Source organism: Pistacia vera, unplaced genomic scaffold (genome assembly GCF_008641045.1).
Source record: "Pistacia vera cultivar Batoury unplaced genomic scaffold, PisVer_v2 Contig429, whole genome shotgun sequence".
NCBI classification, from domain to species: domain Eukaryota; kingdom Viridiplantae; phylum Streptophyta; class Magnoliopsida; order Sapindales; family Anacardiaceae; genus Pistacia; species Pistacia vera.
Window position 1 is genome coordinate 6,326 of NW_022196256.1, and position 24,574 is coordinate 30,899.

Sequence of the window (24,574 nt, forward strand, 5' to 3'; positions counted from 1 at the left end):
GTCCAATTAACATAACATGTGAATATCGTTTAAGGAGCATAAAATTCAATAAATGGGGAATGGAATTTCAAATTGGATGATGACAATTAGTAAAGCAACCCAAAGAGAAAATATTTTTGGAATAATAAATAATTGATAGGCAAAAAGCTTACTCGAAATGAGAATTCCATGAAAAATATGTGAGAAAATATCGCAAAAATATGAAGAGCAATGTTACAGTTGCTGAAAAAATATACCGAATTCACATACCAACATATGTGGTACCGTCTGTTTTTCTTAAAAAAAATTCATAATTAATGTACGATCAAGATAATGCCATGTCTGTCAGTGCGTGAATTCAGTGTATTTTTTTTTTTTTTTTCTATAACTGTATCATTTTTCAAATATGAATAGTTTGATTGGTGCATGCATGTAGACTTTTATGGGTAGGAATAGGATTCATAAAATAATTCATATTTAAGTTTGATGAATTAAATGGTAAAGGAGGATGCATGTAGCCTTTATAAATCGGGTCCAATTTTTAATTGATTTTGCCAATTCATAAATAGTGACCTTCGTCCCCACTTTGCTTTTGAACATCTTTGAGATTTGAGAACCAAATACTAGTAGTTATAATTCCACCCACTAGACGAACCCTTCTTCATAAATCATTGTCACATCTTTTGAGAAGATCCAAAGTCTTGCAATCAAATTATTCATAACTTTTTTTTTTTTTTTTTTAAACACAATAATGTGATAGGAACCACCCCAATAACTCGAACAATTGGGTTAGGCCATGAGTCTTTTACGAGTTTAGATAAAACTTTCTTTGAAAAATCGGCTTGTCAAGGAAGGGTGCATAAACCCTTATAACCCACATGCCTGTTCCAATGTGGGATCTTAACATAATGTTATGTATAGAAAATATCCCACTTGATATGATAATTTATTTGGTAAAATTATTTTCACTTATTTCATCGTTATATAATTAAGGTGATGTAATTAAATTAATTGTCACATGGTTTGGCACATAAAGTTGAAATCTCATCTAATAGGTGTTAACAACCATTGATCTGGCCGTTTTTGGCCATCGATCTGGCCAGAAACGGCTAGATCGGCATACAGCTAGTTAGATCCAGCCAGTCGTGCATTGTTCTGTCACCGACAGCCGACAGTGGTGGTTGGCAGCCAGCCGCTGATGGTGGTGGCCAGATTTGATCACTAGTCTTGGGTAATTGTTTTCAAGTTCAAAAATATTTATGTCCTAAAATTTTTGTGTATAAAGATGAAATAGTCTATGAATATTTTTGTAAATTGTTTTCAAAACAGTGGCATTATTGTTTAAAAATTTAATAGTAAAGAGTGAAATTGTAACAAAATTAAGATTATCAAGTAATCTTAAAATAACTAAGAAAATGACAAGTTTAGACTTTTAATAGCTGGGTCAATTTTTTTTTTTTTTTTTTTTAAACAGGGTGTTTACGTCAACTTGCACACACTTCGACTAATCCGTGTAAGTGACTAGCACATCATTCAACCACCATAATACATTGTAACCATCTATCCCAGTTCTCGTTCTACCACTTGAACTGCCCAAGAGTGGGTTACCTAAGCCAAGTTGGGTCTACCCAAGTTTTAATTTCCACCCCAGGCCTCCGAACTATATATATTTAAAATCCTTAATTTTGGTAATTTATGTGGTTGTTGATCCACGTAAGTTAAGGTTCCAAATTTGTTAGTGTTATAAGGGTAGCATTATTTCCTTATATAAGGGAATCGCTTCTAATATTACAGTATTTTCTAATAGACGAAATAAATTGGATCCAAAATTAAGATTTTAAATTTGTATATGAATATTATTTTTTTTCTCAGGGCGTAGTTAGAAACTCATCATCGGGGTCAAGATGTTAATTAAATTTAATAATATAATTATAAATAAACTTATGATAAATAATATATTGGGTATAAGTTATACAAAAATATGAGTATATATTTATATATATATATTTGAATCTTGATAATTTTTTAAAATGTCAACTCCCCACCCACCGCGGGGTGTTTCTAGTAATAATATTATGGTTATTTTGAATTTATGGTGGGAGAGGGAGACTACACCATACTATACACGTGATCTGCAAGTTCACACACAAACTCTATATGCATTTCAAATTTTAATTTTCAGGGCAAAAACTACCAGACAGGCCCAATGTTGTTACTACTGGCCGGTTGAGCCCTTGGAGTTGGAACAACTTAATAAAAAATAAAAAATAAAATAATATGAGACTTGGGATAACATCGTAATAAGCAATATTACACTTACCGATTATGCATATCGATTTTCCACTCCGACTAACGTGGAGTGTGACGTGGTCGGTATAAGGACTTTCCATGTCACACTCCATGTTAGTCGGGATGAGGAGTCGATTTGTAGAATCAGTATGTGTAGTAACCTAATACTCAAGAGCAAGACAACACTTAACGATTCTGCAGACCGACTCTCCATCCTGACTAACATGGAGTGCGATGTGGAGAGTCCCTATGCCAACCACGTTGCACCCATTTCAATCAAAATGTGGATTTGGTCTGCAAAATCGGTAAGTGTAGTATTTTTTTTTACTTTCAATTTGAACCATTTTTTTAGAAGATCTGTGCTTGGAACAAACATAATAATACACAAAATGTGTACTTAACGGACTTAATCTTACAACAACAACAACAACAATCATACTATCAAAGCTTTATTAAAAAATTTCAAAGTAATTAATCATGCCTTTTATTCCTCTACGTGTTGTTATTATTGTGAAGATCGATCACTAGTAATTCCAACGGCGGAGCAGCGGCATAACCATGAACTTCATGTTGCCATCTCTACAATGGAGGCCACCACGTTCGCCGCAGGCAAAGTAGTGAGGCTGCCACTTCTTCAGAACAAATTTGAACCCCTCGCCGCCGCCTTGTGTGGAGTTTGCAATCATCTTGGCCTTCGACAGGTCGCATGCCTGGTAGCTCCAAAGATTTGGCAGCAAGTAAACGCTGTGTGGAAAAACTTTTGCGCTCGGAGGATCATACTTGAAAACTGCAAGTTCAAAATGATAACATGATCATTTTTAGTTCAATACTTCAGTTAACTGTAAACTTTAAACCCTAATGGGAAAATGTATACAAATAAACTGACCTAGAGTGTCATTAACGTAGAAGGGAGAATTTTGGAAAGCCCAGACGCTGTAGTTGAAGCCGAAGTGCCAGTTATCGGAGCCACCCACTGTGATATTATTTGGAGGATTTAGATTGTTGTTGTGGGAGCCATGCTTGGGAATGGGAGGAAAGAAAGTGTAGTTGAAGCCATAGGACCAGCCCCTATTAGCCATGGCAACTGTCAACATTGAAGCTGCAGCTACAATTAGAACAAGTCCATGAGCAACAGTCGATGCCATAGTTTTACAGTGAAGGAATCAATCGATGGATGTTGGTGTTGACAGAATGGTGGCATTAATGGTGTTCTTATGTAGAGAAAGAGAGAGGCAAGGAGACTAGTGCAGAACCGCCGAATTGAGCCTTTTTTTTTTTTCAACAGAATTAAACATTTTTTTAATGAAGCTCTTATTAATTTCTGGAATTGTTCATGGGAATTCAAGAAGTCGTCCACTTGGGTGTGTTTTATGCTTACAAAGAATCAACAATGTTCAGCTAAAGAGAATTTTGTTAGTGGAATTTAAATACGTCTTTTAATAATTAATTATGAATACGAAAGAGGCAAAGAGAGCTTGAAACAACCACCCCCGGGTGGTCGGATGGGATAATAAGGACTCTGAGATGTCTTACTCAAAAAGTCTTGAATTCGATTCCCCTCGATTACAAATAAGAGTGGCCATATGAAGTTTATCTAATTGTTAACTTCAGGGGCCGAGAGATTAGTTGAGATATGTGCATACTAGTCCGAATACGCCGGTCACCTAAAGGAGAGCTTGGAATTTTTCAATATGATTAAAGTTAAAGTATAAAAGAGATTAATAATAATATAAAAAAATACTGCAATGGGTTGGTAGCCGAATGAGAGGAAAATCTTCTCTCATCACAAGAAAAGGGAACACCTAATTCTACAGTAAATTATTACTTGAAGTTCTTTAATTAAAAATTTCAAAGTTGACCAGGGCAAAGTCAATCCACCATGAATCAAAGGATTAATGTTATTCTAACAGATTTAACTTGACTAAAGTTGGAAGTATAGAACTACGATTGAGTGATGCAACGATGATGGTACAAAAATACATTATCTATCTATTAATAAATATATATTTAGATGAATTTAAAGTGGAGGTTAGGGCTGGAAAATTTATTGCTACCCGAAGATCTGCCCAAGGATGGCGACCTCGACTGAAAACTTTGATGGTATGAAAACTTTGATAGTATGATAGTGTTGATGCGAAACTCCCACATCGGCCAGAGATGAGGGCTTTGATAATTTATATAACACAATAACACCCTCAAAAACCCAAAGACGTCTTTTTAGGATAAAACTGTACAGATTTGGCAATAGCCTAGCCTATGGTTCCAAAGCGAATAATACCTCTAGAAACCCACCTTTAATACACTGACTACCCTATGTAAGTTTTTCTCCTCATATAGGCATGCAACGATGCTTTCTTTAATTCTAATATTTAGTTCTGTAATAGATGGTGATAAGGCAAGATCATCCGTAAGTAATTAATTTATTAGTAAGTTTAATTAAATGGTTTCACGATGTTGACGGTGATGAGGTGAAATCGCTTCATGTATGTATTTCTATTTTATTTCACGTAAATTAGTGAAACAAACTTGGTGATCAATAGGGTTTTAGAAAAACAATGTCATACTTACAACTAAGTCATACAAACAGACAAAATCAAAGGACAAAGTAGCCACTTTACATAAATTTTGTGTAATTTTTTTCTGTTCATATGACTCAGTTGTAAGCAAAACATTATTGTTTTTAGAAACCTTATATCTTTCGGAGTGCTATTAATTAATATATATAAATAAGAGACCATCTCAAAACTTTATTTAAAATTGAGAAATTGTATTATTATATTAAGGGGCCGTTTCGATCGGGTTAAAATGTTTTAACGAGGGTAATATATGTTTAATTGAGTAGATAACCATATTTGGTTGTTTTGTACAAAAACATTACCCCAAAAAAATGACAAACAGTGCCAAAAATGGGGTAAATTGTCAGGCATAATATTACCCCGCGGGGGTTGGTTGTTTATTAAAATATTCCTCTAGTAATCATAATTTTTGTCCAATTTTGCCCTTAAACAATGGACAATGCAGACAAAAATATCATTTGGTTTGTTAATAATTACAAAATAGCCAATTTACACAAATAGACGTATTTGTCCTCAGTGTTTTCATTTTGTGGACGAAACTGCCCTAGTTATTATCATTATTTTTAGAAATTCCACGAAGATTGTTGTACCCATATTATCCTCACATATTTGCATATTGTGACCAATATGCCCTTGGATATCATTGAAATTACAGTATAAAAGGGGAAAAAAAATTCAGAACCCTAAATCAATAATATCCTTATGCACTAAAACTCCTTTGCTGCCGCTGGAGTCTTCTTCTTGTCTATCTCGCTCGCTAGTTCATTAGTCTGATCGCCATTTTCGGTAAGTCCTTTGCTCTCTTTCCATTGTATGTTGTGTTATTTGTTTGGATTGTAATTTCAAACCCTAACTTCTCTATTTTGCCTTTGCCGTTGGTCCACCATCTCCGCCGTAGCAACCTCGGGTCTTTGTCGCCATCTGTTTGCTCCCAACAACACTTTAATCGTGGTTTTCAGTAAGTTCCTTGCCTCCTTATGCTGTAGGAAGATTATTAAATTGAGAGGGTTGCTTTGTTTCGATTTTGAGAGAGTAAAATTGCCGTTAAATAATCAATTTGATGCTGAAATGACATGAAAATAGTTCGAAATGGCAATATGTTGTTGGTTTAAGGTTGTGATTTGTTACGTTGTAGTTAGGGTTGCTTTGTTTTTTCTATTTTATGTTTGGCTAGGTGTGTTCCTTTTTATGTGTCTTAAGGTTGAAATTGTGTGTATGAACTGCATTTTGGGTTAGTGTTATGGTTACAATGGTGGTTGGAATTTCATGTGTTTATGGTTGCATTTTTTGTCGATCTATGCATGTAATGGTGGCTAGAATTTCATGTGTTTATGGTTGCATTTTTGGTAGATTTGTGCATGTAATAGTGGCTAGAACATGTGTTTATGGTTGCATTTTTTGTTGATCTGTGCATGTAATGGTGGCTGAAATATTATGTATATATGGTCAATTGACTTGTCAAGGTAATTGAAATGCTTAAATTGATTTATTGTTGAAATTTTGTGTGCATTCGGTAATTATGTTAATAACATTGTGGTTGGAGCTTTGGCATGTCTCGGTTGCTTGTGTTTTGGGTGATATTGGTTTTGTTTGGACTGTTTTAGGCGGCATTTAGGTAGATTTTTGGTTGCATGGTTGGGGTGGGTTTAGTATGGTGAGATGATGGTGATAGTTGGTATCAATTTATGGGTGTTCGGCAAGTGATTGTGGTCATGTTTCCAAGCTTGAATAAGTTATTATTGTTATTATTGGAAATGATGTTTTTAGTTGGTATAAATTTATGGGTATTCGACATGTGCTTGTGGCCATGTTTTAAATTTTGAATAAGTTATTATTGTTATTATTAAGTTTAGGGTTTTGGGTGTTAATGTCCTAATTTAGAAGTAGATTTTAGTTGAGTACCTATTGTCATCAACCTTTGTGAAACTAGAAAGATACCTCTCAACCTCTTCCCACTTCCTATCAAGTACCAGGTCATCAAATAACTTTAAATCAAAGTAATATCCATTTTCAGGCGCGAGCCTGCGCACTGGATGGTCACGATTAAGTTACAAAATAAGAATAAGAATTTGAAGGTGTAAAACATGCATACATGAGTGGATGGGTTAGAGATGAAAGTTTAACATACATGCGAGCACTTTCTTTATAACCTTCCTCATCAAAGAACTATAAAATTAGAAAAACAAGCTATTAGGTAAGAGAATGCATATGTACGACAGTCTTTCTCGCCTCCAAAATCTGTAAACAAACCCAAATCAAAAATTTTGATAAACAAAAATAACCAATCACATAAATAATCAACCTTCAAATCAAGTTACGCTCTAGTTGAATGCTACGAGAAATGATGGAGTGCAAATAATAAAAACTTTTTTGGGGTGGGTTTATCATCTTTTCTTACTCATAATTTCTATAGAAACAAATGAAAGAGTATCGGATTTTATTTTTGGGTAAATGAGGTAATTGTATAAACAAATGAAAAAATTACAACCTAGGAGACCAAAGCTCCCCTATCGCTAAAAACCTTGGACATGCCCAAGGGACAACAAACTATACAACGAAAACAAAAAACAGTGTGGTCCATGAGGTATGAAATACTTTTCAGCATGAGAATCAGAATTTGTTGGTTAGAAAGATAATAAAAATATATTACAATCGTTATTGGAACATTTTTATTGGACAACCTAAAAATTAATCAAAATAGGTAAAGCACACACAGTAAAGAAACTGGATAAAATCAAATCTGATTGGATTCCTGCGATCAAGATAAACCTGAAAATGTACATACTATTGAGCATGAGAATTAGATTGAAATATTTATTGTCCACAACATAATAATTAACAACAAACAATTAATTTAGTCCTAAAACAAAACTTGTAGTACAATAAGCTTAAGAAAGCACAATAAGATTATACCAATTGAATTGCTAAAGAAGACAGTTTTAAGGGATTGATGTGAATTTTTTGTGATGGTTATGTTGGTTTGTGTGATGGATGAGAATTTCTGATGTGTAGGACGTTGAGAATTGTATGAATGTTTGAGGTGAATTTTTGTTTGGTGGTGAGATTATTAAATTATGATGTTTATGTTATTTTCATCGAAATTCAGTTTGATTTCTTCCATATACGATTGCTTGTTATTGGTTTAAGGACTTGTATATGCTTAATTGACTTTATTATGCTTTGATACATGAATTATGTGAAACAGTTATGGCTCGTTTAACAGTCAGGCAGAAGATGCACTTGGTTGGCCTTTTAGTCTTCCATTTGGACATGTTGGAAACCATGTACATGATGCTCGTCCTTCTTGGGTTGGCTAATGTACTTAATATACGGGGTAGACGTAAGGTTGTTATATCATATATCAGTGAGTCTGCGTCTAGGTTTAAGGTTAGGTCATTGAATTTACATACCACGCTTTTCCAAAGTGATGAGTTATGTTTTGAGAGCTGTAGGATGAATAGGGCTCTATTTGACAAATTATGTAATTTATTACTATACATGACAACTTAAAATCAACCTGTCATTCATCCGTAGAAGAATTAGTAGAAACTTTTCTTCACATCCTTGCCCATAACCAAAAGACCAGAGTCATGAAACGTCAAATGCACAGATCCATTGAGACGGTAAGCCGTAATTTTCACTTAGTCTTGAATGCTATGTTAAGGTTGCATACCCTGCTGTTTAAAAAACCAAAGCCCATTCCCAAGAACTCAACTAATGACGGGTGGAAAAGGTTCAAGGTACAATCTAATCACTCAATTTGGGATGCACATGTAGTTCAGTAGGTTATTAAAATTAGACTTAGTGGAAGCTCTAAAGTATTTTTCTTACTCTATGTTAGAACTGTTTGGGAGCCTTAGATGGAACATACATAAAGGTTTACGTGCCCGCTGACAAGATACTTAGGTACTGGTCAAGGAAAAATGAAATTGCAACAAATGTCCTTAGTACATGCACACCTAACATGCAGTTTATATATGTCCTCCTTGGGTAGGAAGATTCCGCTACAGATGGTAGAATTCTTAAGGATACCATTACTATAAGAAATGGATTAAAGGTCCCCCAAGGTAATATAACAAAATAAATTATATTTTTAATGTTAGGGTCTGCCATAATAGTACACTTATTAATTGTTATTGACTTGAAATTGTTTATTTTAGGGCAATACTATTTATATGATGCTGGATACACTAACGGGAAAGGTTGGCCCCTTATCGAGGACAAAGATATCATTTGAGTGAATAGCGGCAAGGTCACCAACTGGCATCACCGCAAGAATTTTTCAACATGAAACACTCTCAAGCAAGAAATTATATTGAGCGATATTTTGGCATCCTGAAAGCTTGATGAGGAATATTAAAGGACACATCTTACTACCCTATCAAAACTCAATGTAGAATCATTACTACATGTTGTCTTTTGCACAATTTCATAAGGTCTAAGTTGGCCATTGACCAGGTTGAAGCGGAGCTGTAGGAAAAGGTCAATGATGAAGGGCAAGTGGATGACGATGGAGAATTGATTAGGCACATTGAGCCTAGTGTCGTGTGGAGTGCATTTAGAGATAATTTGGCGGCTGAAATGTTCAATATTTGGATGGCTGCGCAGAACGCATGATTGTGCTTGTGTTTAGTTTATGTGTAGTTTTGTGACTTTTTAAATTCCTGTCTTCTATGATTTGCCATATATGAATGAACCAAAACACATGTGCTTTGTTTGTGGACTTGTACTTTGACTTACATTTGTTGTAATATGGATGGTTGAATGTTAATTGATCCCGTTCATGTATAATTCTTGTTGATTTACTTAAAATTATGAATATTATGCATATCAGTAGCTTGGACACTATGTATATATGATGTTGTAACCTGATTTTTTTTCCCAATATCACTAATCTTCCTTTTTATTATTTCAGCAATATGGAGAGGTCAGCAATGCAACCCAATGAGTCTGACAAGAGCATTAGCATGCATAACAACGTTGTGCCTACAAAAAGGGGCAAAAAGGCAAAGGCAAAGGCAAAGGCTAAGGGAAGTAAGTGGCAGTGGACAAAAAAGGAGGACGTTGTGTTGGTGGAGTGTTTGCTAGAGCTAAAAGAGCAACCACTGTGGAGAATTAAGCGGGGGTTCAAATGTGGTTACCAAGCTGAGGTCGAAAAGATGATGCGGTAAAAGCTTCCTCATTGCGTTCTGAAAGCACAATTGCATATCGACTCGAGGGTCAAGATGTTAAGGAGGCAATATAATGCAATCAACAACATGCTTGAGAAAGGTAGCGACTTCTGGTGGAATGATAAGGAGAAATGCATTACACATACCAAGGATGTCTTCGATGACTGAGTTCAGGTAAGTATGCTTGTGTTGGTTTATTTGTGTACATTTATTTTCTGAACTTTATGTTTATATGTACTCATACAAATATAATATGTCTTATGATGATTAACATTTTTGTAGAGCCATCTTTTTGCAAAAGCACTGCGACATTAACCGTGGGTGCACTATGATTCCTTTGTTGCCATCTACGGCAAAGACAGGGCCAACATAGCTAGTGCAGAGACAGCCACTGATGCTATGGAAGATTTGATTAATGAGACTGCTGACAACAATGATGAATAGATGGACATCGATGTCGATGTAGATCTCAATGTCGACAGGCAAACCAGTGCCAGGTGATGTGGTTGATTCGACTTGTCAGGTCACCATTGCCAGTCAAAGCAGAGTTGCGGTCAGCAGTAAGTTCAGAAAAAAAAAATGCTAGAAAAGCAACATACTAGCAAGCCACATTGGGCAGGTTTGAGATTGTCTTGGCTGGGACCCGAGCTGAGCTAAAGGGGATTGCTGACTATTTTAAGAAGGAGACCTAAGAGAAAGACCGTGAAGGGTAGGTGTATTCGGTAATTTCTCAGGTTGATGGGTTCACAATGACTGAGATGTTGACAGCCACCACTGAGATTTACAAGGAACCTCACAAGATAGATATCTTGTTTGTGTTATCAATGCATGTGCAGAGAAATTTTGTGAAGATGCAACTTGGAGCAAGTAATGAGTACCACCCAACGTTTGATTTCTAGTGAAGTCTTGTAATGAGTTTTTTTATTTTTTTTTTATTTTTTATTTTTATTGTGCACATGGTTATTAGTATGCTGACACAACGGTTGTCTTCCCGTATTTGTATTTTGCCTATATTCTAACTGCATATAGGATAATGTCTTTTGTTATGTTTTTGTCAAAATCATGTCTGCCTAGTAATTAAATGTTAATGCCTTATGTTTGCAGTTAGTACCGGAAGGTAGGGATCACTAATATGGAATGTAAAAAACTCTTAACTTTGGTAGTGATATATAAAATGATGTGTGCATGTCTGTGTAATTAATGTTTGTGTTGCCTTAGTATGGTGAATGTGACATTTTCATTTACTTATGGAAACTAACATTTAGTTCACAAGGAAAGTACAATAAAGGTATACTAGTATTTATAAAGTGTTAGTTCTCTAATTTCTATTTTCTTTGCCTCTTTGATGTGATTTGTTTTGTGGGTTGGTGTGCAGGAATGATGGAAGGACCACCACGTTGCCCAGTAGTGATGACTGAAAGTGCAAAAGTTTGTGAACAATGTCAAGAAAGCCACACAGTTTGTATGGATAACAATCTGAAAGGTATTACGATTGGATAGTTATGGAGTTAATTTGTTGTATGGTTGGGAATAATGCTTATTAACGTAGATTGATGTGCAGATGTAGGCAAGACTAGTCATTTAGTACATGAAGAATGTCAGGAGATTCCTTTAGCCTTAAAAGGCAGCAAATGCAAAGGTACCAACCTTGCAACTTATAAACCGACTAATGCATTCAATTATGAAAGATGTTTAGAATTGTTTGCTAATGTAAATTGATGATAAACATATGTAGGTGACACAAATCAATGAAGGTCAAGTAGGCGATTGGCAAATAGAAAGGGAGGGGGGTTATTGAGCAACAGTATGTTTGACCTCCAAATAGGGTATGGAACTGTTTTACAATTCAGATGCTTCAGGCCATATTTACATAATATGTATACCTCATATGATTGACTACATATTTCTGATCTACAGGAACTTGTGAAGGAGTTTTAAAAGAGACAAGTTGCACAATTTCATCACCCTAGACTGCATGTGGTTTTTTATGTACACAGAAGAAGTCTACAAAGGGAATGCGCTGAAGTGGATTGACAAATTGGACATATTCTCAAGAAAATATGTGTTCATTCCTATAGCCCTCTGGTGAGTGAAGATTTTGTGTCCGTAGGCATTTGTTTTATAACAAAACGCGGACATGGGTTGATTTCTATTGCTTAAGACTTGACATTGATAATATGCATAAATTATGTTGATAAGGGTCATTGGAGTTTAATGATTTTGTGGAAGTTTGGTGGAGATGTGAACTTGGAAATTAAAACTCAATGCATGGTGTTGCTTGATTCGTTTGGATCGGAAAACGGAATGAGGTTGCAACCTCTTATTCGACGGTGAACTTTGATTATTTCACAATTATTTGCAAGCACGTTTGAGCACATGATGAAATTGTATTGTTGGAGATGTGGTACTGGAATGGGTTTCAAATTGTCCAACTTTAATTATGCAGGTTTGTGAGGGATATATATGAATCAGAACAATGCCCAAGCATCCAGCATTGGTTGATAAACTGCCTTTGCTAGTGCCTAAGGTGATAAAACAATATATTGTGTTGGTTGATGGTAAATAGTGATTGATATGTTCAGTATTTCATGTATTTGTTGTAACCGATAAATGCACTCACCAGGTCCCTCAACAACGGAACGACATGGATTGTGGATATTTCGTACTGTATTATATAACCAAGTTTGTGGAAGCTGCCCCAGAAGATTTTTCAATCAACGACGGTTATCCTTACTTTGTAAGTATTACAGTCATTTAATTGATCAGGGTGATATGTTTATTGTCTCTTCAATTATAATATGTGGGTTATTATTGTTGATTTTTATTCTCAACAGATGGCGTAGGATTGGTTTACCCTGGCTGAATTTATAGCCTTCTGTGACAAACTGTTGTGTGAAGTTGAGTAGCATAGGCTACGTTTTATTCATTTATGTATGACTATTGTGTATTGAGTATTGTGAAATTTGTATTTGCGGATGTCAGATTGAGTTTACTTAAAAAATTGTGATAATTACATTCACTATTACAACATGTAGAATTATGTATTATTATTGGTTCACAGATTTAAAGAGCATCGTTATTATGCTTGTAGTTAATTTATTGGTACATTGCTTGGATTCAGCATAATGTAAATGCATAGGTACTTCAAAATATGTGATATTATAAATGTACCAATAATTCTCACACTTTTTACACATAATTTCGGTCAAGGATAAGTGGAAAAAGTTGACAAATTTCCTCAAGTTTGGAAACTTGCATCTGAATTCCAGCCATGGTGTAAACCAAAAAAATTCAATTTTTCTGCTGCCTTGAAAAAAAAAAAAAAAAAAAAAAAGGCTTCAATTGGACTAAAGTAGAAATCAACATGAACGAACTATGATTTGTGGTAGTACACAAATCAGAGTTTTAAATTGGGAGATGGGAACTATATTAGTTGCAATGACAGGGTGAGGTGTTGAATGTATACTCAACAAAAAATACAATAGCTTTTTTTCGGAGTTTCAATAGTTTGTGTAAATTTGTCAATAAATGACTTAACAATAAAATACTTGGCTAAAATATAAGAAAAAAAATTTGTTAATTGATCATTTCTTTTATTAACCAAACACATTAATTATTTATACCCAATAATCATCTAAAAGACATTTTAGTAAAATGTAATCAAGACATCTGCTCTTACAGTCAATCAAACAGATTAATTAGTAATACAAGTAATCATCCCAAGGGCATTCTAGTAAAAGGGTATTTCGAGACATCTGTTATTACTATCAACTAAATACATTAATTATTAATATATCCTAATTGAACAAAGCACAATAATAATTTAAACCCGGTAATCTACAATGTACTCTTTCTTTCCGGTAATCTTATTACTAAGATAAAAAAACATTATATGGTACAAATAATTTATAAGAAGGAACAATTATTTATTTAAAATATACATATAGCCAAATCTCTTCTCCAATTTGTGTTCTCCAGAAATTCGATCAACCACTTCAAGTCTTCAACTAATCAACAAATTCACCTTATACATATATCTAAACAATTATTATTATTGCAAATTCATTGATCGGTCATATGGATATCTCTAATGGCGGAGTAATGGCACAGACACAAACTTCATGTTGCCATCCTTGCAATGGAGGCCATTGTGTTCACCGCAGGCAAAGTAGTAAGGGTGCAGCCAATCCTTGAGCACAAACTCGAAGCCGTCGCCACCGCCTTGTGTGGTGTTTGCCACCATCTTGGCTTTTGAAAGGTCACACTCAAGAAAACTAATAAGATCAGGCAGCAAGTAAACGCTGTGAGGAAATGTGGTAGCGTTTGGAGCATCATACTTGAAAACTGCAAAGATAACAAAATATAAATAAAAATTTAAGTTAAAAGATCTTATCCCTCTATATGTAATAAACTCACCAAGAACATCGTCGACGTAGAAAGGAGTTTTCAGAGCCCAAATGGTGTAGTTGTAGCCGAAGTGCCAGTGTTCTTTGCCACCCACAACGATTTTTTGAGAACCATTTTTGTGATTCCAATCAAACCAGTCAGCCTTTGAGACTGTCAAAACGGAAGCTGCAGCGACAATTAGAACAAGTCTTTGTGCAACAGTGAACCCCATTTCCTGACAGAGAGATGGATACTGCTGAGTCCTGAGATCGAAGAATATGATTTTGTTGAGAGGATCGGTGCATTGGTGCTTAATTATATAGGGGAAACAGTAAATTAGAATTGCCAAATTAAGCTTTGGATTAGGTAAAAATAAATGGATTAAAATCAAAATTTTTAAAGAAATAACACATCTTATGGTAAAAAAATTTGTACCAGATCGATTAAGATATATTTAGTCATAATTTTGTTTTCTATAAGTTATGAATATATGTATGAGATCAATAATATCATTGTTGTAGTTATCGACCACTTCAACAATAAGGGATTTATCCATGAAATGTGGCTGAAAGATTTCTCTAAGTAATTAATTCTTAATTGGGTTTGGACTTAAGAAAAAAGATCCTTGTAATATTAGATTTTCCTCTTTAAACTTAGTATATAAATTTATTATTCTATTGTATGAGTGTAATAACAAATCACAGGGCAAATACATTCATTGTAACAAGAGATGTGAGATAATATTTCAATAATATTGACTCTGTTAGACGTAGACTGTTAATTTGGTGAACAAGGGTAACTCGGGCGTATTTTTCTTTCTCTTTACTTGTGTATGTTTACTTGTTTTGGTTTCGTATTACTCTAGATTGTTTCAATTAGGAACTCAAAATATTGAAGAATTTTATTTTATCATATTAGAAAATAACATTAAAAAAAAAAATATGGAAACAAAGCATAACCCTCAATAGTATGATAAAATGACGATCTAATAAATCATGAGAAAGAAATAGAGATTGTCCTATGTAAGTTTTTCTCGTCATATAGGCATGCAACAATGCACTTTTCAGGGTTTGCTTTGTTTTTCTCTCCTAACCCAGGGTCTGTCCTACTGTAGTTAGAGGCGTCCTTTATGTCTTAGTCTTGTATAGGTTATTGTTTCTGGTCCTAATCCAGGACTTGTCTTATGGTAGGATGTCCCGTGGTTGATTGAGATTTTGTATAACTTTTGGTCTTGTATAGACTATTGTTTTTTGTTCTAACCCAGAGGTTTGTCTTGAGGTAGATTGACCGTCTTTTATAAGCTTATTTGTACATTCATTCTCCTTTATATCTAAAGCTTACTTAAAAAAAATAAATAAATATGGACGTATGTATTTCTCTTTTATTTCACGTAAATTAATGAAACAAACTTGGTGATCATTGGGGTTTTTATAAACCTTATATCACTCGGAATGCTATTATATATAAATAAGAGACCATCTCAAAACTTTATTTAAAACTGAAAAATTGTATTATCATATTAAGAAGGAACAATAATTCAGTAAAAAGATACATATATAGCCAAATCTCTTCTCCAATTTGTGTTCTCCAGAAATATCAACCACTGCAACTAATCAATAAATTCATCTTATACATATATTTAAACAATTATTATTATTGCAAATTTATTAAAAAAATTCAATGAGTCAAATAAAAAAAAAATATAATCCTCGAATTATCTATGGTAATTAATTATGCCTTTTATTCCTCTACGTGTTGTTAATATTCTAAAGATCGATCACTAGTAATTCCAACGGCGGAGCAGCGGCATAACCATGAACTTCATGTTGCCATCTCTGCAATGGAGGCCACCACGTTCGCCGCAGGCAAAGTAGTGAGGCTGCCACTTCTTCAGAATAAATATGAACCCGTCGCCGCCGCCTTGTGTGGAGTTTGCAATCATCTTGGCCTTCGACAGGTCGCATGTCAGGTAGCTCCAAAGATTTGGCAGCAAGTAAACGCTGTGTGGAAAAACTTTTGCGCTCGGAGGATCATACTTGAAAACTGCAAGTTCAAAATGATAACATGATCATTTTTAGTTCAATACTTCAGTTAACTGTAAACTTTAAACCCTAATGAGAAAATGTATACAAATAAACTGACCTAGAGTGTCATTAACGTAGAAGGGAGAATTTTGGAAAGCCCAGACGCTGTAGTTGAAGCCGAAGTGCCAGTTATCGGAGCCACCCACTGTGATATTATTAGGAGGATTTAGATTATTGTTATGGGAGCCATGCTTGGGAATGGGAGGAAAGAAAGTGTAGTTGAAGCCATAGGACCAGCCCCTATTAGCCATGGCAACTGTCAGCATTGAAGCTGCAGCTACAATTAGAACAAGTCCATGAGCAACAATCGATGCCATAGTTTTACAGTGAAGGAATCAATCGATGGATGTTGGTGTTGACAGAATGGTGGCATTAATGGTGTTCTTATATAGAGAAATAGAGAGGCGAGGAGACTAGTGCAGAACCGCCAAATTGAACCTTTTTTTTTCAACAGAATTAAAAAAAATGTTTCATGCTTACAAAGAGTCAACAATGTTCAGCTTAAGAGAATTTTGTTAGTGGAAATACGTGTTTTTATAATAAATTATTAATACTAAAGAGGCAAAGAGAGCTTGAAATAACCACCATAGGTGGTCAGATAGGATGATAACGATTCTTGAATATCTTATTCAAAACGTTTTGAGTTTACTTCTCTTCGATTTTTAATAAGAATAGTCATCCAGTCATTAACTTTAGAATTCAGAGGATTGTCAAGGTATATGCATGCTGGCCTGGACACCATGGTGAGGGGAAAAAAAAAAAAAAAAGCTTAAAATTTTACAATAAGATTAATATTAAAGTATAAATAGAGATTAATAATAATGTCAGCAAATACTGCATTGGGTTGGTAGCCGAATGAGGAAAATGTTCTCTCATCACCAGAAAAGGGAAATCCTAACTGTATTGTTAATTATTACTTTAAATAAAATTTTCAAAGTTGACCAAGGCAAGGTCAATCCACCATGAATCAAAGGTTTAATGTTACTCTAACTGAGTTAACTTGACTAAAAGTTGGAAGTAGAGAATTAAAATTGAGTGATGCAACGATGACGATACCTGAAGATCTGCCGAAGAATGGCGACACCGATGGAAAACTTTTATAGTATGATAGAATATGACGATCTAACAAAGAAGAGAGAGAAATAGAGATTGTCCTATGTAAGTTTTTCTTCTCATATAGGCATGCAAAAATGCACTTTTTAGTGTTTGTTTTGTTTTCCCCTCTTAACCTAGGGTTTGTCCTGCGGTAGGTAGAGACGTCCATTCCATCTTAATCTTGTATATGTTATTGTTTCTAAACCTAATCTAAGGCTTGTCTTGTGATAAGATGTCTCGTGATTGATTGAGATTTTGTATAGCTGTTAGTCTTGTATAGGCTATTGTTTTTTGTTCTAACACAAGGGTTTGTCCTGAGGTAGACCGACCACCTTTTATAAGCCTTCGTGTGCATTCTTTCTCTTTTCTATTGAATGCTTACTTACCCAAAAAAGACCATCTCAATGGGTTTTTTTTTTTTTTTTCAACATAGATTAATGAAATAAACTTTGTGATCAATGGGGGTTTTTAGAAACCTCATATCTTTCGGAATGATATTAATATATATAAATAAAAGACCATCTCAAAACTTTATTTAAAACTGAGAAATTGTATTATTATATTAAGAAGGAACAATTATATAGCCAAATCTCTTCTCCAATTTTTGTTCTTCAGAAATTCGATCAACCACTGCAACTAATCAATAAATTCACGTTATACATTAATCTAAACAATTGTTATTATTGCAAATTCATTGATCGGTCATATGGATATCTCTAATGGCGGAGTAATGGCACAGCCGCAAACTTCATGTTGCCATCCTTGCAATGGAGGCCTTTGTCTTCACCGCAGGCAAAGTAGTAAGGGCGCAGCCAATCCTTGAGCACAAACTGAAAGCCGTCGCCACCGCCTTGTGTGGTGTTTGCCACCAGCGTGGCTCTTGTAAGGTCACAATCAAGAAAACTAACAAGATCAGGCAGCAAGTAAACGCTGTGAGGAAATGTGGTAGCGTTTGGAGCATCATACTTGAAAACTGCAAAGATAACAAAAACATAAATAAAAATTTAAGTTAAAAGATCTTATCCCTCTATATGTAATAAACTCACCAAGAACATCGTCGACGCAGAAAGGAGTTTTCAGAGCCCAAATGATGTAGTTGTAGCCGAAGCGCCAGTGTTCTTGGCCACCCACAACGATTTTTCGAGAACCATTTTTGTGATCCGAATCAAACCCGCCAGCCTTTGAAACCGTCAAAATGGAAGCCACAGCGACAATTAGAACAAGTCTTTGTGCAACAGTGAACCCCATTTCCTGATTGAGAGATGGATACTACTGAGTACTGAGAACGAAGAATATGATTTTGTTGAGAGGATCGGTGCATTGGTGCTTAATTATATAGGGGAAACAGTAAATTAGAATTGCCAAATTAAGCTTTGGATTAGGCAAAAATAAATCGATTAAAATAAAAAAAATTTAAAGAAATAACACATATTATGGTAAAAAAATTTGAACCAGATCGATTAAGATATGTTTTGTCATAATTTTGTTTTCTATAAGTTATAAATTCACATATATAGTAACTCATTTATATATATTTATTTGGTATTTATTAAATTGATTTTTTTTTTCATATGCAATTTTCTATTTACTCCATATAAATCAATAATTTCCATGAAAGAGTTTTCATATTTAGTATTATTAAAATAAGATCAACGATATCAATATTAGAGTTGTTGACCACTTCAACAATAAAAGTATATATGTATTGAGATAGTATTTCAATAATATTATAGGTTATTGGACGTAGCCTGTTAATAAAATGAATCAGGATAAATCGCGCGTATTTTTCTTTCTCTTTACTTATGTGTGTTTACTTATTTTGGCTTCGTATTACTTTATATTGTTTCAATAAGGAACTTAATATATTGAAAAAATTTATTTCATCATATCAGGAAATATAACATTAAAATATATATATATATATATATATGCATATATATATGGAAAACAAAGGGTGACCCTCGAATTATCTGCAGTTATATTTAAAAGAACTAGTAATGCCAACGACGGAGCAGCGGCATAACCAGAAACTTCATGCTGCCATCTCTGCAATGGAGGCCACCACGTTCACCGCAAGCAAAGTAGTAAGGCTGCCACCTCTTTAGAACAAACTTGAACCCGTCACCGCCGCCTTGTGTGGAGTTCGCAATCATCTTGGCCCTTGAGAGGTCGCACGTCAGGTAACTCCAAAGATTCGGTAGCAAGTAAACGCTGTGGGGAAATACGTTCGAGCTTGGTGGATCATACTTGAAAACTGCATATATAAATATTTTTAATGTCAATAAACCCTGAACCGTAAACCTTAAAAGAATAAAAATATTAATAAACTAACCTAGAGTGTCATTAACGTAGACAGGAGAATTCTGGAAAGCCCAGACGCTGTAGTTGAAGCCGAAGTGCCAGTGATCGGATCCACCCACAGTGATAGTGTTAGATGCATTATTGTTAGGGGAATTGTGGGAGTCATTCTTTGGCATGGGAGGCTAGAAAGTGTAGTTAAAGCCATTGGACCACCCCCTGTTAGCCATGCCAACAGTCGACATTGAAGCTGTAGCTACAATTAGAAGAAGCCCTTGTGCCACAGTGAACACCATTTCCTGATATCACTGAAATTCAAGAATGATGAATCTTATTGTAAAGAGAATACAATAGAGGAAATAGATGGATGCTGGTGTTGAGAGAATGGTGACATTAATTGTTCTTATATAGAGAAAGAGATAGGCAAGGAGACTACTGTAGAACTGCCAAATTGAGTCAACAATATTCAGCTAGCTTCTCTGTAAATTTTACATAATAATGTATGAATCTGAAAAGCTTACCATTTTCCATAAAAAGTTTTAAAAGAAATAAAAAGAATGCAGAAAAGCTGTAATGGGTTGGTACCTGAATGAGAGAATTTCTTTTCCCCAGCAGAAAAGGGAATACCTAATCATTGTATTATATATCATTAGCTTATAATTACCTCTGGATGATCGAATGGTTCGATATAAACTCTTCAGATATATTACTTAAGAGGAATTGAGTTTAAGTCTCTCTTCGATTACTAATAAAAGTAGTTACTAGTATTCTTAACCGACAAATAGTTTCATAGTTTCAAGAGATTAGTTGAAGTACACATAAACTAGTTCAGACACCTTGCTCATTAGAAAAAAAAAATTATTCGTTTATATATGTTTCAAAGTTGACCAAGACAAAGTCAAATAGCCAATCCATTATGGATCTAAATATCAAGGCTGCTCCCATTTCTCCAGCACAAACTCAAACCCCTCGCCGCCACCCTGGGTGGAGTTTGGTACAATGGTGGCTTTCGAAAGTTTGCAGTTCAGAAAACTATTCAGATCAGATAGCAAGTAAACGCTGTGATGAGGAAATACAGTAGCTAGCGCTCGGAGGATCATACTTGAAAACTGCAGACAATTAAATTAACATCGATATCGATCGTGTTTAACAGAATGTACATACAAATTTTACATTAAGAAGGGAAAGAAAGAGATCATCTGAACTCACTTAAAACATCATTGAGGTAGAATTAATGGAGAATTTTGCTGAGACCAGGCAGTATAGTACTTGAAGCCAAATCGCCATTCCTGCCCACCCACAGAACAGTTTTGTATCTACCATCATTTTGGTCACCCAAAGACGAGACGGTTTTAGTGACTGTCAACTTTGAAGTTGCAGCTGCAATTAGAACAAGTCCTTTTGAGCGCAACAGTCAATCCCATTTCCTGATTGAAACCAGAAAGAGATAATGAAGCTTAATATATAACACATGATGATAACAAAATTGTACGAGGTCAACGTATATTTAGCCATAATTTTGTTTCTTCATCAGCTATGAAATGTACATACTGTGATTTGATTTGGTCTAAAAACGTTTGATATCTTCATTATATTTGTTTTGGAATTCAAGATTTGAAGATTTGAGCATCCTCTTATATATTTGCATGCCCCTTTTTCATTAGATATGTTTCCAATTGATGGAAAATGGGTGTTTAATACCAAGGTGCATGCTAATGGGACAATATCAGTTCTTGAGAGTGGGTTTTGATCTGTTTTTGTGAGTGAGAGTTTAAATTGAGAAGAGAGACGGTCTGAGGAAAATGATCTCATGAATTTTGATATGAATTAATGAAGTTTTTGTAGTTGTTTCGTCTCTTTCATTGGTGTTTAATGTATTAAAGATGAACACTTAACATTTATTCTGACATTGTTGGAACAGGAATGAACTCTGATAATTACATCTAATACGTTTAATGCTTTCTATTATTTCAAAGATGTTAAAAATAAGTTGTTTGTTGAATAATGCTACACCAACAATCCCCTCTCACAACACCGATGTGATACTTTGGTCTGGCTCTAAGACGTAAATGATTTCGACTTAGACCAAATAAACGACCGTTCATTTCATAGGGAACGGTCGTTCTTTATAAATGTATGGTCGTTTCTTACAGAAGAAAAGAAGAAACAGTTGTTCCTTCAGAAGGTACAACCGTTCCTTATGAAACGTTCATTCCTTCATAGGGGACGATCGTTCCTTCTCCAGAAACGGCCATTTGTTTCTCATAGTGCTTGGATGTCTTGGGTGTGGTGGGGTTCGTGGTGGGATGAGGTGGGAGTTGACGTGATAGTGTTGATCTGTTGCCATGTAAAGATTGTAAGAGAGGTTTGTGAGAATAGGTTGTCAGCGTAGTATTACTCGTTTGTTTGGAATACAAAGATGAGACCACACAACAACGCATATAGAACCACAATTATAAATAAAAATGTGTTTTTTCATAATTAAAGTTGTGGTGAGTTGAAATAATCACAAAGTAAATTAGTGATACTGTCCAGTGTAGATCATAAATGAACAAGATTTTGCATGTGTTGTAGCGAAATCAAATTTGGAGTCGTTGATTATGGGGGTGTAATTGTAAAAAATAAAAACTACAGGAATTTTGGGGTATAACTGTTATAATTGAAAACTGCCATGAATAATATGGGTATCCGTGAGTCCACCCGTACCTGCATAGGGTAGGACCCATTTTAGACTCGTATCCATGGGACCCATACCCATTGGATCCACCCCATACTCGACCCACCCGCCCGTTTTGTTAGGCAGTTCCTTTTGTGCTTGGGTGTTGGGAGATGGTAGTGTACTGAGAGGGGTTGTTGATGTTGAATCACGAAAGTAGGCATGGGCATTAGGTAACATCTTCTGATATATCTCTAATTAATCTCTCAATCTAATCTTCCATATCTCTCTACTTATGCACAGATTGCATTATTATTTATTATAAATTTTGCAAGTGTCACATGTAGAGAGCACCAGCGTGTAATGCAAATTTGAAATATTACCCAACTTCCACACGTTGTCTTAAAGTTTTAACTATAATACCTTTAGGCTGCGCACAATTAGGACTCTAAAAAGATTACTCTGATAATCTATCGTTTAACCTAATCATTATCTTGTTTAGTTTAATAGATAATAAAAGATTCCAGTAATATGAGAGGTAATATAAAGAGGGCGTTTGATTCAGGAATGTTAGATTATTGGGAATGTTAGATTACTGAAAAGATAGATTGCCTTAGAAGATTACTGGGAATCTTTAGAAAAATGTGTTTGGTTAGTTAGTGGGTATGTTATATTAATATGTTTGGTTATGAGGAATAAATTGGTGGGTGTTTTATTTAAATTACTAAATTGTCCCTTTTTTAAATACTAATATAATATTATTTTTATTATTAATTTTTGAATAATTTTTTTAACCCCCAATATTTCAGATTTAGCTAAAACACCCCGCTTATATAAACTTTAATTTATGACGAAATCACCCCCACCTCCTGCCGCCGCCACCGCAAACCACCATCAAAAGTCTCCGAAAGTCACCGTGAGTAGCTCACCGTGACCAAGAGGCTTCGATATGGCCGTTTCTGACCATATTGATAGCCGAAAACGGCCATATCAGGCCAGATCTATTCTGACCATTTCCGACCAGATCTGGACATTAACGGCCATGGGCCTGGCCGAAATCTATTCCAACCAAAATAGACCTGGCCGTTAACGGCCAAATCTAGCTTGATATGGCCATTTTCGACCATCAATATGGCTAAAAAGGGCCATATCGAAGCCTCCCAAAGCCTCCCACCGAATCTCGTTCTTTTTCAGGGACTCTGGTGATTTTCCGACGACGGTCCATGGTGGTTGGCCCGCTGTCAACGGTGGCTAGGTGGCAGTGGTGGTGGTGGCTGGGTGGTACTGATGGTCTGTAAATTATTTTAAATATAAAGACATTATTGTCCAAAATTTTAATTAAACAAGGATAAAATTAAAATAAGATATTAGTGTAAATTTGTTTTAAAGTAGGGGTATTATTGTTCAAAATTTTTATTAATAAGGGATAAAATTATAACAAAAAAAGATGACCCTAGTAATTTCAGAATACTTAAGAAAATGAAAAGGCTCCGTTTGATTCACAATTTTGTGTTTTTGGGAAAAGTTTTTTGAAAAAAGTTAAAAAAAGAGTTGAATTAGGCGGGTATTACGACGTAGCATTTACAAATTATAAAATACCCCCTATGTTTTTTTTTTACAAAACACCCCTTATAATAAAACATTAAAAGTTAACAAAAACACCCCCAATCCACCCTCAAATACGGACAGCCAGCCACCACCGCCGGAGGGTGGTCGGAGTCGCCGTAACAAAAATATTAAAAATATTTAGGGGTATTTAATTAAATTAACAAATTTAGGGGGTTTAAAAAATGTTGAATAAAGTTGAATAATATTGTGAGTTTTTGGGTATTTTACTGTTTAACTTTTTTGGGAATACTAAAAGTAGTATTCCCAAAATCCAACCAAACGAAGCCTTTGTAATCAAATTACCTCCGATAAAACCAATAGTAACCACTATTGGTATATTGATATTTGAAGATTACCAGTATCTTATATTACTTGACAACCGAATATAATAATCAGGTAATATAAGATGACATAACCCCAATAATCTCATAT

General features: G+C 34.8%; 4 protein-coding genes and 1 pseudogene across 4 annotated transcripts; all 5 read right to left on the reverse strand.

Moving 5' to 3' along the window:
* Positions 1 to 2,242: 2,242 nt before the first annotated feature.
* On the reverse strand, positions 2,243 to 3,430 carry LOC116143324. The gene is made up of 2 exons (XM_031428781.1): positions 3,155 to 3,430; positions 2,243 to 3,055 (listed from the first exon to the last, which is right to left on the reverse strand). Exons 1-2 carry the CDS (start codon positions 3,411 to 3,413, stop codon positions 2,793 to 2,795), a joined length of 522 nt encoding a protein of 173 aa, XP_031284641.1. The 5' UTR covers positions 3,414 to 3,430; the 3' UTR covers positions 2,243 to 2,792.
* A 10,672-nt stretch (positions 3,431 to 14,102) lies between these two features.
* On the reverse strand, positions 14,103 to 14,633 carry LOC116143307. Its single transcript, XM_031428766.1, has 2 exons — positions 14,432 to 14,633; positions 14,103 to 14,359 (listed from the first exon to the last, which is right to left on the reverse strand). The coding sequence occupies exons 1-2, from the start codon at positions 14,631 to 14,633 to the stop codon at positions 14,103 to 14,105; spliced, it is 459 nt and encodes a 152-aa protein (XP_031284626.1).
* A 1,481-nt stretch (positions 14,634 to 16,114) lies between these two features.
* On the reverse strand, positions 16,115 to 16,819 carry LOC116143303. Its single transcript, XM_031428763.1, has 2 exons — positions 16,544 to 16,819; positions 16,115 to 16,444 (listed from the first exon to the last, which is right to left on the reverse strand). Exons 1-2 carry the CDS (start codon positions 16,800 to 16,802, stop codon positions 16,182 to 16,184), a joined length of 522 nt encoding a protein of 173 aa, XP_031284623.1. The 5' UTR covers positions 16,803 to 16,819; the 3' UTR covers positions 16,115 to 16,181.
* Positions 16,820 to 18,296: 1,477 nt separating this feature from the next.
* On the reverse strand, positions 18,297 to 18,828 carry LOC116143308. The gene is made up of 2 exons (XM_031428767.1): positions 18,627 to 18,828; positions 18,297 to 18,553 (listed from the first exon to the last, which is right to left on the reverse strand). Exons 1-2 carry the CDS (start codon positions 18,826 to 18,828, stop codon positions 18,297 to 18,299), a joined length of 459 nt encoding a protein of 152 aa, XP_031284627.1.
* A 733-nt stretch (positions 18,829 to 19,561) lies between these two features.
* On the reverse strand, positions 19,562 to 20,187 carry LOC116143306 (annotated as a pseudogene).
* Between the last annotated feature and the right edge of the window lie 4,387 nt (positions 20,188 to 24,574).

Coding starts and splice junctions, on each gene's coding strand:
- LOC116143324 (XM_031428781.1), bottom strand. CDS start 3,413: ATGGCATCGACTGTTGCTCATGGACTTGTTCTAATTGTAGCTGCAGCT. Junction 3,056..3,154: donor CTACGTTAATGACACTCTAG/GTCAGTTTATTT, acceptor TTGAACTTGCAG/TTTTCAAGTATGATCCTCCG.
- LOC116143303 (XM_031428763.1), bottom strand. CDS start 16,802: ATGGCATCGATTGTTGCTCATGGACTTGTTCTAATTGTAGCTGCAGCT. Junction 16,445..16,543: donor CTACGTTAATGACACTCTAG/GTCAGTTTATTT, acceptor TTGAACTTGCAG/TTTTCAAGTATGATCCTCCG.
- LOC116143308 (XM_031428767.1), bottom strand. CDS start 18,828: ATGGGGTTCACTGTTGCACAAAGACTTGTTCTAATTGTCGCTGTGGCT. Junction 18,554..18,626: donor CTGCGTCGACGATGTTCTTG/GTGAGTTTATTA, acceptor TTATCTTTGCAG/TTTTCAAGTATGATGCTCCA.
- LOC116143307 (XM_031428766.1), bottom strand. CDS start 14,633: ATGGGGTTCACTGTTGCACAAAGACTTGTTCTAATTGTCGCTGCAGCT. Junction 14,360..14,431: donor CTACGTCGACGATGTTCTTG/GTGAGTTTATTA, acceptor TTATCTTTGCAG/TTTTCAAGTATGATGCTCCA.